Source organism: Balaenoptera musculus, chromosome 10 (assembly GCF_009873245.2).
Source record: "Balaenoptera musculus isolate JJ_BM4_2016_0621 chromosome 10, mBalMus1.pri.v3, whole genome shotgun sequence".
In the NCBI taxonomy this organism is placed as follows: domain Eukaryota; kingdom Metazoa; phylum Chordata; class Mammalia; order Artiodactyla; family Balaenopteridae; genus Balaenoptera; species Balaenoptera musculus.
In genome coordinates this window covers 1363557-1379788 of record NC_045794.1, presented here as the reverse complement: position 1 = coordinate 1379788, position 16232 = coordinate 1363557, and the positions used below count along the sequence as shown (strand labels likewise).

The following is a 16232-nucleotide window of genomic DNA, read 5'->3' as shown; positions in this document are numbered from 1 at the left end:
CAGGGGCCTGTGTGTGCTGCTCTAGTTCTGCCTGTCTCCGTGGTGACTCTCCTCTGCATCCTGCTGGCCCTGAAACCCAGCCATTAGGCCCTCAGCTTCTCTGCCGGTTCCAACGACCAAACTAACGATGCCGACGCCTCCACGCTCTGTGCCTCCATCCCTGCCCCGTCCCGAGTGCCTGGTGCCACCACTGGAACGCCCTGCCATCACCCCAGGATCACTATTTCAAAATAAAACTAAAACTATCCTCAAGCCAGGTTCTCAACCTCCCATCTTTCCATTCCGCCAATGAGTCTGTCATCCTCTCTGTTTTCCATTTCAAAATCTCACCAGTGCTTTAAAATGTCACCGCCCCCCGCGTGCAGTCTCCCAGGAAGCCCTCCCCACTTCACCTCACACCTGCTCTGCCACCACCGTCTCTCTGTGTCCGCATAATGTTAGCACACCGACTTTCCCGCATGTCTGCCGTCACTCCTTTACTCCCCCACTCGTAAACCTTCAGTGGCTCCCTACTGCTCAGGAAAGAGATTTCAGCACCTTCAGTCTGATATTCCAAGCCAGCAAAATCTCTTTACTCTCACTGTCAGCTTCTAACTCACGCCAAGCGGTACACACTCTCCGCCCCGGATCGCTGCCCTCACTGTGCTGTGGCTCGGGGCCCCTGCCTCTGCCTCCGTGAGGTTCAGCTCCTCCTCCGGCACCTGGCAGCTCTGTAAAGCCTCCCAGGGCCACACCCGCCCACTCACTGCTTGTCACGGGCCAACTGGTACGGGGGTAGTCTATCCACAGTGGTTTACCCTCAAAGGTGAATGTGTGTGTAAAACAGATGAGCATGGGTGGGGTGGGAAGGGTTTGTACCAGGCCTCTGTATTACATCTCTGTAACCCACCGATGGTGATGGGCCTCCGCTATGAGATCTTACGTAGATGTTTATGTGAATAAACAGCTTAGCTGTGAAGACAATATACATACTACACATCTCTGTGTGCGTGTGTGATATTAACTGCAGCTGATAAAAATTACCAAAAAACATGAATTTATTAAATCTATCCTGAAACATATTCCATTAGCTATACAATGGAGGACTAAGAGACATCTTTAATTTCGGATCACGCTTCTTCAAAGAGTCAAGAGGTGGGCGTGACCAATAATGCTCTCCTCCAAATGCTGGTTAAATAATCTAACATTCTTACCAGTGTACTTCTAGCTCCTTGCCAATCCATTATACTCAAGCACTTTGTACCATTCATTTGAATTAAAGAATAAATAGTTAATACTGCTTTTATAAGAACACAAAGATTTAAGTTCATCTACACTGAAGTTTACACTATATTCTGAAATTAGTATTCATCACACCACACAGATGACATTATTCAGTATTCCCTTCCTTATGTCAACTAATAACTTCAAACTAATAACTTCAAACTAAGTTCTTTCACTTCTCTGAAATAAAACTACACTTGAAGGGTGACACAACAGAGCTAAGACATGAGTGAAAGACCATCAGTTTCTTTATGAAAGTGAAATACTCTTACCTTGTGTAAACAAATAAGGTTCCTTCCACATCAGTCTTTTCCTAAAAAATAAAAACAAAACAAACAGCAAAACATGTATATTCTGTTCACCAACAGGAAACACTCACAGAGGTCAGAAAACATAAGCATCTTAGAGAACAGGAATTCGATCAGTTCCAAGCGGGGTCAAACCTATGTAATGGAGGGGTGACTCTTAGGGAAAGGAAAATGCAGATTTCCTGCCCATTGTGACTCTGCTGCTTAAGCAGCGGGAAGCATCCTCCTACTGTCATTTACAAACTAAACCAGAGTGCTGTCTTCCCCTCTGACCTGGGGACACAGCCAGCCGCAGAAACCACCGCTGTCTGTACTTCCTTCTCCTCCTCTGTTTTCTGGTTCCCTTTTCTCTTGTCGTATCCCGTCACCTAGGAGAGCAGCGGACCTGCCGATAACTCTACTCTGACTACTACACAGGAGACAGCAATGCTGTTGTAGTTTTCAGACAAATTAATCGCCTATTTGATGTGGAATATTTAGAGTCAAGTCTGATCTTTGAAATTCAATTAGACAGAAACATTACCAAGCTAAGACTCAAGAACTCTGCCTGAGAGGGACTGGGAAAGTTGTAAACTTAAAATGATAAACTATCATTTCAGTTCACTGGGAAAGGCTCTTTTCCATCTCCCCAGGCCCTGATGAAAATGTTCAGCTTACTAAAAAAAAATTTAAGTACCCATTTGTCTGATTAACTAGTAATCAGACTATTATAACTCAGAATTTAGAATTCATCTTTGCTATTTACGTGGTTTAATTTCAGCATTCTATTTAACCTCTCAATATTTTGTTATTTATATATCCATTAGCAAAGTCATTCAAAATTTAAGTACTCTGTAATTTTGGTGAAAAATACTCTTTAAGAAATAAAGGTATATTAAAATGATGATTCTGAAACGGCACACAAAAAATTGCAAGCATGATCTTTTCCATGCTTGAGTAATTTCATCATCCTTAAACTGGATTTACTATTAAGTGACCACTTGCTACGAGGACAGAACACTTTTCTGTCTTCCAGTATTTGACCCTGGACTGTTTCATCTCAGAGATCTAGTCAGGATGTTTCTGCAAATCAGCACACAGAAACCTAACAGCCTTTCACCTGTTTCCTTCCTTCCTGAATGAAGTAGTAACAAAAATTACCTGTTCCTTAAGGAAAATCCAGAATCAGAAATGTAAAAGGCATGCTTCTCCTGAAATTATTCTCTAACTCCAAATTTGCAATTCTTAATTAGTTTATTGTTCTGTGTCTCAGTTTCTCCACTGAAAAGGGGTAACAAACCTACGCCACGCAGATCTTTGGATTAAAAACATATTTTTCATCTAAGGCTCTATGACACCTAGATAAAAAGGCCTTTGGAAATGTAAATTCTGGTCTATTCTGGCTGAAACAGCTCAAATTCACGCATTTTCTCCGTCCCTCCAGTTATCCAGGGGTAACCAGATTTTTTTTTTCTTTCTGGGCACAGCCCAGGTTTGGGGTTTTGGGCAACAGTTAAAGCAAGATTCTATTAGCTCCTCCTTAGGTCCTGCAAGTAAAGAAGACTTTTTTTTTTTTTTTAATATTTATTTATTTATTTGGCTGCGCCAGGTCTTAGATGCAGCATGTGGGATCTTTTAGTTGTGGCATGGGAACTCTTAGTTGCGTCATGTGGGATCTAGTTCCCTGACCAGGGATTGAACCCGGGCCCCTTGCATTGGGAGTGCAGAGTCTTAGCACTTAGACCACCAGGGAAGTCCCTAAAGAAGACTTTTATGTTAAAGTATTAGTTCACAGTTCTGGGGGATTTTAGCTTAAATTTTAAAAGTACAATTTAATGATTTAATATTACACTCTTATAAAACTAACAAGTGCTAAAAAATTAAGCAGTTCAAAATTTAAAATAATGAAGTAGAATGTAAAATAGTGCTAGTTTGCAAACTATTGGGACTTGGCAGACTACTTGACATTTTCAGAACAACGCAATCTACATCTGATTATTCTGTTAAAATAATGAAAAAGTAAATCTCCATTTACCCTCTAAATCTGCCTTTCTCAATCACATATGTAGCATTTGAGTCACCTAAGAAGCTTTCAACAAATATCAAATGCTTGGGCCTCATATCCTGAGATTTTTGATTTGGTGGGATGCACTTTTTAAAACTCCAAAAGATCCTGACTCACAGAACTTAGAAAATCACTAGCTAGAAACAAAGGGAACACTCCCACTATCCGGCAGCTTCTCAAGCTCAGCACTTTTGACATTTGGGGCCAGATTCACCTTTGTCGTGGGGGCCTGTCCCATGTACTGCAGGATGTTTAGCAGAATCCCTGCCATCTACCCTCTGGATGCCAGGAACGTGGTCCCTCTCCAAGCGACAACTAAAAATTTTCTCAAGACCCTGCCAGTGTTGCCTGGAAGCAAAATCGACTCCAGTTAAGAACTACTGCTCTAAGGGCTGAGAGGTGAAAATACCACCAGGGTTAAGACACACTGGTGTTTTGGGGGAGTGGGCTTTCCTGGCAATGGGAAGTAGGTCTAGTTCCATAATTCCTACTCCAGTCCTGACATAATCGTTCTGAAGCTTCCTTAAAGCAGCTCATTTTCTGTACCCGCTTCATTCCTTATTCCTCCTTCTGAATGCCTTAAGTTAGCCTTCATCCATATTCAGTGTAATAAGAATTTCCCTCCTTTATGTCCCACCTACATATACTTTCTCTTCTGTTCTTAAGCATGTCCTGTACACATTTATTAGGCTTATGTTCAAAAGCTCCCGTTGTGGTGGCATATGGAGACGCGGCATCAATTTGTTTGCCCCCAGCAACTGCCCTGCAGCTAAACTAGGTCTCTTTTTTTTTCTCGGCTACCACAGCCTTGAAGATGAGTACTTTGAAAGAATGATCTTCTAAGGGATGAACTATGCGCTGTCTGAAAGCAACAAGTCCAGGAAGCAGAAAAACACAACTCCTGTAAATAATGCATTGTGCCACTTGTGACTTCTGATGAGGCTGTAGAAGGGCCGCCTCTGTAACTTTGGTAACACGTGTCTCAGAGACCCTGTCCAACGCCCGTAGGAAACAACCGTTACTCAAGGGGAACCTCTCCTGTGCCCGTTAACTTCTCAGAATTCCCCAGACTCTTGGTCGGGTGTCAAGTCAGCCCAGAGAACGACACACCCCCGATCCTCATCTCTACTACGGAATTTCCTCAGCAGAATTAGGACATCATGCCTTTGGCGCTTTTCTACAGAGCGGTATACAACCGCACGTAGAATATCTGCATTTTAAAAGTTGCCGTTGAAACTTGTCCACCTCGTCGCTCAACGTCCTTGATACGAAGACCCAGGCGACACATGCCCCCGAAAACTAGGGAGACATAGCTAGGAAGCGGCGCGCTTCCTCCCCCGGGACCTCGCGGGGCAGGTGTCCCCACGTCCCTCCATTCCTGCCTCTTTTCGGTGAATTTCCTCGGTTACGAACTTAGGGCAAAGCTGTTCTCTTCTCTCCCATGTTAGGACCTACTTCTTAGTGTCTTCGCTTCTGTGAGTGGTTTTCGGGTAAACTTTAATGACCGGCTGCGGAAGGAGATAGGGAGGCCACGTGAACTACTGGGGCTGTGTCCCGTCGGGAGGCTCTCCTAGCTGACCGCCGGGACGTGCCGGAGCAGGGTGTCTGACCCGCTCCGCGGGGCTGAGTCCTGCCCGCGCTCCGTGACTCAGTTCAACGCGGCGGGAGGTGCCCGCGGACGCCGGACCCGAGTGACTGCCGGGGGGACCTCCCCGCCCGCTCGCAGCCCGTCCCCGGCCCCGCCTGCCCGCACGCACCCACTCGTTGGCCCGGTGGCCGAAGGTGTACAGGGCCACCTGGCTGGCCACGTCCACGATGCGGCTGATGTAGGGGTCGTGGCGCCGCAGGGCCGCCAGGCTAATGTCGCGCCCCTTCCCAGCTGGGTAGCCCGCCGCCGCCGCCGCCGCCATCTTCCCGCCGGCCCGCGGGGCTCCGCAGCCCTCTCGGCAGAGCGCAGAGCGCGCAGGCGTCACCGGTCGATGGCCGCGCCGCGCCCGCCCGCGATCGTTGCCACGGCAACCGCAAGGCGGCCCCCGCGCGGTCCTGCGAGCGTCCCGGGTACCGGACCATCGCTGGACGCCGCGCACGTCTGCTCCTCGGTGCTCCGCGGTCAGACCTGTAGTGATAAACACGCCTCGAGCGTGCGTAACTGAACAGGGAGGGATCTGCGATTTCTCGTGCGCGGACGCCGGGTGGTTCTTCAAGTGCAGTCCTCGACGCCCTGGCGGCTCCGAGACCCTTTCAGGGGTCTGAGGGTCAGAACCGTGTTCGTGACAATCCTAAAACTCACCTGACTCGTGCCCTGTGCTGACTTTTGCACGAATGCTGCAAAAACAATGGTGGGAGAAAGTGCAGGTGTCTTAGCAGGAATCCAGGCAGGAGCCACGCTGTACAGGCCAGTGTCACTTGACAGTGTACGTGATAAGGCAGAAAAATTATTAATTTTATTACATTTCAACCTTTTGGTACACTTTTAAAAATTCTGTGTGAAAAAAAGAGGAAGAAAGCACAGAGTACGTGCCCTGAACACGGAGCTGCCATATTTGCCTCCAGGAAAACACTTGAGTGCTTAAGTCGCAAGCTGAGCTAGTGTTTTTATTTTTATTTTCACGGAACACTATTTTTACTTGAAAGAAAGATGGGCAAACTATGGGTATTCAGACAGGCATTTGACAGACATTTTTTTAGAAAATAAATAACGTGCACCTGTCACTTCCAGGAAAACAAGGGGTAATTATTGTCACCAATGATAATTTTTGAGCTTTCAAGCGAGAATGAGCAGTTTACAAAATGTGTATCCACTGCCATGAGCTTGGCAGCTTCTCAATACTTAAAGTCTTTTCTGATGAGATTGCTGGGTATTTGGAAAGCCTGTGATGAGGGAGTTCCTCTTTAAAACTTGGGAGAAAGGTGAAAGTTGATCACTCTGGTACATGCATAACTGGATGTACATTTTTGTTAAAATATTTCAATAAAGCTTTAAAGTTTCTTTTATATCTTTGAGCCTTGGAGTCTATAGGCGAAGTCTCCCTTTTGATAATTTCAGGGAGCATAGACACACCCTAGCTGTCTCTCTAGTACTTGGTCCAATGCCTTGTGCTGAATAGAAATTGTTAAATGCCGATTCTATTGAACTCAACCATGAGCTAGTCAAATTTACTGATTAAATATCAGCTTTTTAAAAGAGCTCATGATTTACAGAATACTGAGATCCAAGTTGGCATGAAAGAGCGTACAATAACAAGTCCTGATCTTTCAGAGTTTACGTTCTAAAAAAGATAGAAAAAAATGGAAAGGTTTGTTTAATTTTCCATGCTATAAAGAAAACAAGAAAGAAAAGGGAAAAGACCTTGAAGATTAGAGATCACACTCAGAAAAAGAAGATATATAATGCTGCAATGGCTTCAGCATTGCAATGTTGTTTGTCTCCTGGCCCCAGAGCTTTGTTCTCTTAAATTCTTTTTTCCCCCCAAATTCTTAAAGATCTAACCTTCTAGGATGAAGACAGAGTTCTGCCTAATTTCTACTTGAATAATCTGTGTTTGTAAAATCAGGTCATCATCACTTATCCAAATATACTAAGTTACAGGCTCTTTATTAGTAAAAGGCCATTTTTAAAAAATTGGGGTATAGTTGTTTTACAATGTTGTGTTAGTTTCTACTATACAGCGAAGTGGAGTTCCCTGTGCCATACAGCAGTTTCTCACTAGTTATTTTATACATATTAGTGTATATATGTCAATCCCAATCTCCCAATTCATCCCACCCACCCCCTTTCCCCCCTTGGTGTCCATACGTTTGTTTTCTACATCTGTGTCTCTATTTCTGCCTTGCAAACTGGTTCATCTGTACCATTTTTCTAGATTCCACATATATGCATTAATATATGATATTTGTTTTTCCCTTTCTGACTTACTTCACTCTGTATGACAGTCTCTAGGTCCATCCATGTCTCTATAAATGACCCAATTTCGTTCCTTTTTATGGCTGAGTAATATTCCATTGTATATATGTACCACATCTTCTAAAAGGCCATTTAAAATGAGCAAATTCTTTTAAAATCCATATAACTTCAATTTCCACTGGCTTCCACAGTGTGGTCATACTTACCCTGTGTTTCCAGAAGCCTCATCATGATACCTTGAACAAATATTGGGGTCTTTGGGTTTCATGATTATTTTATAATTGTCATAATGAGATAAAATATGTGCTAACAGTTGGTGTTACAAAGTTGTATACCACAATTTAAAACAAGTTATAGTATGATTTAAAAAATAGTGTCTGGGTCCAGGATGTTTATGCCATTGCAATGACTAAGATAAAATTCACCACTTAAGGTAATTGTAAGAACACAGTATGTTTAAATTGTTTGGAAATAGATATAGAACTGGAAAATGTTTGGTTTTGTAGCCATGTATGGATGTTTGTGTACAAATATAAACTGACTTTTTATGGCATGATTGTCTAGAAATGTAAATACACAGTCTGGTTTATTAGTACTCTTTTCTTTACTGTGTAAAGGACCTCTAAGTTTTGCGTTTGTCCCGTAGTAGAATGTATTGGAATGGAGGGGAAAGAGGAGCTTCCAGGATGCACCTAAGAGTTTGTGATTCTAAATTGGCTAAAACAGCCTCTGATGCCCTGCTGGTGCTGCCTGTATGAATTGCCCTTCATGCTGGGAATTTTATACCAAATGGTGACAGAAGTGGGCAGTTAATGCCCTCTTTCTCCCAGTGGAGGAAAACGGTTTGAAGCTGTGTGTTATCAGTTGTTTTCAATGCATGGTTTGTTTCTTTTTGAAGCAGCAGAGCACAGCAGAAAGGGCACCCCCTTGGAAAGGGAAACTGGTTAAACTTATTTTTACCTCACTTGGAACTTGGGGATCATAATATCACAACTTCACAGGGTAAATGAGATCAAATGAGGAGAAAATGTACCCAGAAAAGATTTGCAATGTGTAAAATGTTCTGCAAATGAAAAAGCTATTACTGTTATAATTATCATCATCATCATTATTATTATTTCTAATAGAAGCCCGGAAGGGATTCTTCTTGTCTAATTACCCAGCCAGAGCTCAAATCATCTCAACAAAGTTCTGCATAAGCGACAAGGAACACATTAAATCCCAAGGCGGTTCATTCCTGATATTTTTTTGTGGTGGAGGATGTGAGCTAAGACATATTTATCAGGAGCTCCACAATTAGAGGAAGAAATGATGTAGGAAATATAGGTCGATGTTGCACGAGATTGCAAAGGGGTTAAGATGTGAAACACTCATCAGAGGGACTTGGAACAGAATGAGAAGGGGCAGATGTGGGGAGGGAAGAGGCCTGATGGGTGGGGATAGGAGGTAGCCTGGAGAAAGGGTTAGAATGTCTCCGGTCTGGGCCCAGCAGCTGCCTGGACTGACCCTCTGCTCACCTGACCCGGAAAGGGCCCGGATCTCTTCAGAGCTCTTCAGAGCGGGGACCATTCTTGCATGTTCTCTTCTGATCCCTGTTTGCCTCTCTCTGCAAGTCCCATAAAATCTAGTCCTTCCAGGCTCATTGTCAGGGGTCAGGTGAAGGCTTCGTGGGCCTGGAGGGCGTCTACAGTAACATCTTTTCAGTTGCTGCCTGGAGCACGAAGAGGAAGGGCCTTTCATTCCCCACGAAGAGATATAGGCTTAAAAGGCAAAGACCTGACTGTGGTAACTGATGCGCCTGGGCCCAGCCCGAGTCCCTCAAGGCAGCAGGATGTGGAAGGGAGGGTCGGAGGCAGAAGAACCGCTTCCCTGCTTCACGACTGTGCCACGGAGGGGACAGTGGGAGCCATGCAGAGACCAGCTGCCATCTCTCTGGAAACACAGGCAGCTCTGTGTCCCGTAAGTGAGGAAGCTGCTGTTTAACGGGGCCGACTTCTCATGGAGGAGCCTTGTCCTGGGGCGGAGCAGCTTGTGCGGTTGTCAGTGGGTCGTCCGCGGCACTCTGAGCTGCTGTCAGGTGAGGTGGGCGTGTGTGGTCCTGGCGGGTTCATCGCGGTGGCGCTAAGTCGTCTAGGGATGGCCTGATGGCCATCTGATTCTAGCGGAGTCCACAGTTCTGGGCAAGTCACCTCACTTCCGTGGAATATAGGGGCTGAGTTGGAAGGCTGCTTCCCAGCTCCAGGTTCTGCGCTGCTTTATCGGACCACCCCTGTCCATGTCAGACGCAGCCATCTCAGCAAACACGGAGCTAAGCCTGGAAACAATAATGAATAATCTATTTAATAGGTCTTGAAATTAGGTCAGAGGAGCAGCCGGTTAAGGACTTTGAAATGTTATATCAAAGCTGAGGGCTGAATGCTTTAGCCAAGAAAGAGAAAGGGTTTTCTTCTTTCCTTGGTTGTTTCTTGTTCTCAGAGGAAAGCAGTCGTGTTGGGAGAAAGGAATGTTTATCCTCGCGCTCCTTCACATGGCCTCCTGCCAGAGTGATTGGCCCTCGCTGCAGATTTTTTTTTTTTTTTTTGGCTGCATTGGGTCTTCGTTGCTGCGCACAGGCTTTCTGTAGTTGCGGCGAGCGGGGGCTACTCTGCGTTGCGGTGCACAGGCTTCTCATTGCGGTGGTTTCTCTTGTTGCGGAGCACGGGCCCTAGGCGCGCGGGCTTCAGTAGTTGCAGCACACGGGCTCAGTAGTTGTGGCTCACGGGCTCTAGAGCGCAGGCTCAGCAGTTGTGGCTCGCAGGCTTAGTTGCTCCGCAGCATGTGGGATCTTCCTGGACCAGGGCTCGAACCCGTGTCCCCTGCACTGGCAGGCGGATCCCTAACCACTGCGCCACCAGGGAAGCCCCTCGCTGCAGATTTTTAATCTAGGTGAAATGCAGGTTTCAACCTATCTGTGATGACTTCCATGGAGGTCTATGAGAAGCGGTCCGGAAAAGGTGTCAGGGACCCCTGGGTGGAATGCGTTTGAAGAATTTTCTAATTACTTGTTATTGTTACAACCGACCGTGTCAGCTCTTCACTTTGTGATTGACTTTTCTCTTTCTAAACTGATGTATGAAGCCCCAGAGGAAAATGAACTGCACGATGTTGTGCTGAACTACACTTAAGTCCAAGGTGAGAGGCTCTGGAAAGACACTTGGCTTGATCAGGAGCTGGGACCCTGGGAGGGGCTGGAGGCCGGAGTTGGGGACAGAACCTGCCGCTGTGGTGTCTCGTCCTGCAGGTCCAGCATAAATAGTCTCTGCTGAGCCCACAGGCTGCAGCCCATAGGCCAAGTCTGGCCCTCTGCCTGGTTTGTAAATAAAGTTTTATTGGGGCACAGCCACGCCCGCCGCATTGTCCGTGGCACTTTCACCAGGCAACAGCGGAGGTGATGAAACCAGACGGCCTGGGCTTCGATACCTGAAATGGTTACTCTCTGCTCCTTGACAAGGTTTGCTGATCCCTGATCTACGTTATTTAACAAATCAGTGAGTAACTTGCGTCAGGGACACTCTACAGGCCAGTAGGCACCTGTTTGTGTCCGTCATAAGCACACGATGGATTGGAAAGGGGACAAGGATAAAGCCTCGGAACTGTGCTCAAGGGTTGTAATCTGGTCGAGGACACGAAGATTGGCTTATGTGAAAAGATGGGGACAATAAAAGGTGACATAATCACGGGTTAAGTTGTGACGTATAGACAAGCACTAGGGTTTGCAGAAAGGGAGGGAGGGCCGGCGAGAGCCCCAGTAGCTGGAGACAGCGACGTTGAATGGAATAAAGTCCCAGGACACACGAGAGCTGGGATGCGCCTTGGGATCCACTATGATTGGATTTGACCTCTGTTCCTACTCATGTCATTTAAGTCACTGATATTTCTGGCCTGCTGTTTAGGGGATGCCTTAATGACCAGAAATATTTCTGAGTAACTTTAGCTGACTGATTTTCCTAGGATTTGGGATTCCTTCCATCTCCCTAAACTGCAGAGAATTTAATCTAGTCACGGTGGCAGGGTGTCGTTCTTTTTTGGAGACAATATAGTGTAATGAGCTTGGGGTCAGAGGCCTGGATCTGAATCCCCTCTACACTGTGGAGCCTCGGGGTCTCTGGAACACTCTGGGTCTCAGTTTCTTCATCTGAAAAGTAGGGGCAAGGATAACGTCTGCCTGTCTGCGTGGTCGTGAGAACTGGATAACAAAGTCACGTGAAGGGCTCAGACTGTACAAGGCAGGGCCGTGCGGATGGTCAGCCCCTGACCGCTGCCCTGCATAACAGCAGCGTATGTGTCCTGTTCCAGGGAGCCGTCCTCACTTCCAGAACAAAAGTTAGTTCTTTATTGTTTATAAAGACAATTTGTGTAGAGCACAAAGTACTCTAACGCCAAGTGCAGCGTGACTGCTGCCTGCTGTTTACTAATGGCCCGGAGTCTTAATTTTCACATAACGGCCACTGCCAGGCCACCAGCTATTTCTGTGGTGTCTTGGGGATCTTGGAACGGGGCCTCGGGTCTACACCTGCAGGAATCGCGGGTGTTCCCGGGGACTGTACCCACTCCCTCTGGAGGTCAGGCAGGTTGGCGGTGGGACGGCCTTGTTGATGGGGAGAGGCTTTCCTATGCTCTCACCCATTTCAGCGGTTGTGGGTGAATCGAAACCAGACCAGTTTTCCCAGTTTGCAGTAAGGAGATAGTAACACATTTTTGTGACTGTTGTGAGTATTGCTGAACGAGCTCTTTGGAACACTCTATGTTTTGATGTCATCATAGAACACGAGGCTTTAAACCGGGTCTGAGTGTCCAGGGCGGGCTCTGCTTGCCCTGTGGACAAAACCTGAAGACAGCCTTGCTTGTTTCCCTGGAGGTCATTCGAAGATTAAAGCGCAGGGTGTTTTCTACGTTTCCTGTTGGTGACAAATGGTTTCTCCAGTGTTTGACCTTCTCCGCTGACGTGCAGACTTGGGGAGCCCGCTCACGGCGTGACGACGCGGGGGCTGCCTCTGAGGCCTGTAGCATTAATATATTAAAAAATTTTTTTTTAATTGAAATATCGTTGATTTACTGTTTTGTGTTAGTTTCAGGTGTACAGCAAAGTGATTCAGTTATACGTATGTATCTATTCTTTTTCAGATTCTCTTCCGTTATACGTTATTACAAGGTATTGAATATAGTTCCCTGTGCTATATAGTAGGTCCTTGCTGTTTATCTATTCTAAGTACATTTTTTAAGAACTGCAAACACTGAAGTCGCTTTTTGGTTTTGTTTGCTCTTATTAAGAATGACATTGGCTTGATAAGAAAACTAGAAACTGTCAGGAAAGCAAACACCTTTATTTAACCCAAATAAGCCATGTTTAGCCTAAACTGGGAGACCTCTGATAATAAGTAGAGCAGTTCATGTCTGTGCCCCGAGAGCACCCGAGAAGTGGGTAATAAGTGTCTCTACACTTGTCTGTCTGAAAACCCTTACAGGTAGTCGCTTATTCACTTGATGAACGTTTGTTACGCTCTGTAACAGGACAGGCACTGAATGCTGCGGAGACCAAGACGGGCACGCCAGGCCCTCTGGAGTCCACAGTCTGACCAGGAAACGGCCGCACAAACAGGTCAGGACGAGAAAGCAGGGCCAGCACTGCGTGGAGGTTCGGAGAGCTGTGGGAACACACGGCAGAGGCGCCAGAAAGGCTTCCATGTCTGTAAATGAACTGCCAAGTGTGACAGAATGAAGGCCTTGCATGTCCTGTGATTGTGCCCAGATGGGGGACCAGCCCTGACGGGTAGAGGCTGTGCCCCTTTGCTCTTAGACCTTGAGGCTTTTCTTGGGTGGTTTGAGCCTCTGGCCTTAGAGAGGATCTTGAGCCTGGTCTGAGTGGCACTGTCGGCGGCATCCCGTAGCCACCTCGATCCCCTCTGGCCGTGGAGCTCAGCAGACTGAGTGAGACCCTCCCAGGGGCTGTGGCCCAGGTCTCCCACATGAACTTGAACCACCAGTGGTCTCACTGCTCAGCCCTCTCTCGTCTGCTCCTTGGGGTTTCCCTTCCCAAGAGGACAGTCTGTGTCCTCTCCGTCTTGTCACTCTGAGGCAGGGCAGGAACGACCACGTCAGTCCCTGGGGGAGGCTGGTTTATCCGTCTGTGGACCCTCCTGTACTCTGCCCCTCCCCAGGGCTGGGAGACCGTCCTCAGGCAGGGCTAACTCACCGGACTACATTGATTCCTCCTTATTCTTTCTTTCTTTTATTAAAAAAATTAATTAATTAATTTTGCGGGGGGCTGCGTTGGGTCTCCGTTGCTGTGCGTGGGCTTTCTCTAGTTGTGGCGAGCGGGGGCTACTCTTCCTTGCGGTGCACGGGCTTCTCATTGCGGTGGCTTCTCTTGTTGCGGAGCACGGCTCTAGGCGCGTGGGCTTCCATAGTTGTGACTCGCGGGCTCTAGAGCGCAGGCTCAGTAGTTGTGGTGCATGGGCTTAGTTGCTCCGCGGCATGTGGGATCTTCCCGGACCAGGGCTCGAACCCGTGTCCCCTGCATTGGCAGGCAGATTCTCAACCACTGTGCCACCAGGGAAGTCCCCTCCTTATTCTTTCTAAGGAGCTTTTATGTCCTTCCCTGCATCTCACAAAGAAAGCCATGGTGGTCACCCATCCCAGTCCCAATTTCCCTTTAGTGGGGGCTGAAAAGTCCAGGAGTAGCTGGCTGGGTGTCCACGTATGGAGATTCCAGGAGCCCCCTTTTTGCCTGGACTTGATGTTGGGGGTGGAGGGGAGGCAGGGGTAATTCCTAGGTATTACAGTTAGAATCGTCACGCAGAAAAGCGGTTTCAGCCACCTCTTTGTATGAAGAAGCAGAGCTGGAGGGCTGAGGTCACCCCGGTCAGAGGAGAGACAGCCTAGGCAGATCCTCCAGCCCGGCCGCCTCAGGATTGCTGGAGGGCATTTAAACAGGACTAGCCGTGGCCAGGGCCCAGCGAGACTCCTGCATGCAGCCGTGAGGTCGGGCCTGGGAGTCTCCTCCAAGTGGTTCTCACTGCAGCCTCTGTGCCAAGGCCGAGCCCCCCTGGGTTCGAATCTGGCTCAGCTGGGGTGGGAACTTGGGCAATTTACGTATCCCGTGTAGACCTCAGCTTCCTTCCCTGTGAAATGAGGTTATTAATGATACCGACTTTGTAGGATTGTTGTTGAGAATCAGACAAAAAATACAAGCACCTGAAACGTATCAAGTACTTAATAAAAATAAATGACTGAGATGTTATTTGTTAATAGCAGAACAGGATAAGACATCAGGCCTCCTGATTTCCGGGCAGTGCTCCTTCCAGCATGGACATTTATCAAGGCCTATGGTGATGAATTCGGTGTAAAATGGGTGCTTTGTCCTTTAAAATGACATCAGTGGCCTTGTTCCTTATTCCTTATTTTCAAGGCCTCTTAAGCTTCACTCCATTTCAGCGTTTCCTGCTTGATATAATTCATTTGCTTATCTGCTTGTTCATTTGTTCTTTGAGTTGACAAACATCTGTTGGGTGTCTATTAGGTGCCAAGTACTACCTAAATATCATCAATATAACAAAAAAATTAAATATAGACCCTGCCTTCCAGGACCTTAAAGTTTAATGGAGGAGAAGCACTAAAACAAATGATTGTACCATGTACTTATTATGACAGTAGGTTTGTAAAAAAAAAAAAAAGTTCTAAGAACAGTTTCTAGTTCTCCAGGCAATCTGGGAGACCAAAATATTATTTCAGTTTTGGTGTTGACTAAGGTGTCATACTCTGACTTTACCCTATGACCTTCTGATTTAATTGAGATGGGACGTGACCTGAGCGTGGGGATTTTTCAAGCTCCCGGGGGATTTTAATGTGCATCAAAGTGTGGGAACCACTGATGTATTATAGAGGCTTCCTGCTCATTAAGGATAGAACTTGGGAAAGACAGACTGGAGCCGGCAACTGGCTTCACCTTTGGGATTTGACAATGGGGTTCACTTGAAGGTTTTTAAAGGAGAAGAGACATGGAAGTTTCAGAAGGACTATTCTGGCTGCAATGTGGGAATGGGTAGGGCCGGAGACAGAGTAATCTGTCAGGAGAAGGGATGATCCCGAGGCCTGAACAGGATGGGTGGTGGGACCCTTATGCTCAGTACCAGCGGAAACCCAGGCACATGGTGGTGGGTGGCGCGGAGAAAAGGAGTCTCGGCAACTGAGATGTTTGCTTCTGCTGGTTTTCGGCCTTGAGATTTAATTACTGCCTTCTCCGTAAATATCTAAGGAATTCTGCCGATACTCACGAGGTCGGTCTTTAGATGAGGGTGGCTCGTTCAAGAGCTCTCCAGCATGTATGGGTTTCAGAATGATACAGAGATGAATTACCACCCTTACAAAAATAAGAGGACACAGTCAGATTTCGTAATTACTTGCTTAATTTTGGCAAAGCGGATCATTACGCTTCCAAATAGACTTTCAGAGGGAAGGCAGAGAAGGGGTGGCGTGGTTGCTTACAAGGATCCAATTACCTGGATAATGGCCAAATAGCCACTTAACACTGTGATGTGGAGACGGCTGTTTCTGGGTTTTTTTCCCCTTACCTAATGCTTCTAGTCATCAAACATAATTTTACTGTTGTTAGGTCTGTGGAGCTGACGCGAGTCTGGTGGCGAGACGGTAGGATTCATTCGCCTTGAGCTCCATC

General features: G+C 46.8%; 2 protein-coding genes across 5 annotated transcripts in view; one reads left to right on the top strand and one right to left on the bottom strand.

Annotated features, from left to right (window-relative positions):
* Nucleotides 1–6949, bottom strand: part of DCP1B (decapping mRNA 1B) — a 56253-nt gene extending 49304 nt beyond the window's left edge. For all 3 annotated transcript variants that reach the window (XM_036865112.1, XM_036865113.1, XM_036865114.1), the window contains exons 1-2: nt 5373–6949; nt 1536–1576 (exon numbers count right to left, since the gene is read on the bottom strand). In XM_036865112.1, the coding sequence (XP_036721007.1) occupies nt 1536–1576; nt 5373–5525 (194 nt within the window). In that variant the 5' untranslated portion in view covers nt 5526–6949. The remainder of the gene's footprint in view (nt 1–1535; nt 1577–5372) is intronic.
* The window catches only part of CACNA1C (calcium voltage-gated channel subunit alpha1 C), a 557739-nt gene that overhangs the window by 32507 nt on the left and 509000 nt on the right, over nt 1–16232 (top strand). The window lies entirely within an intron of this gene.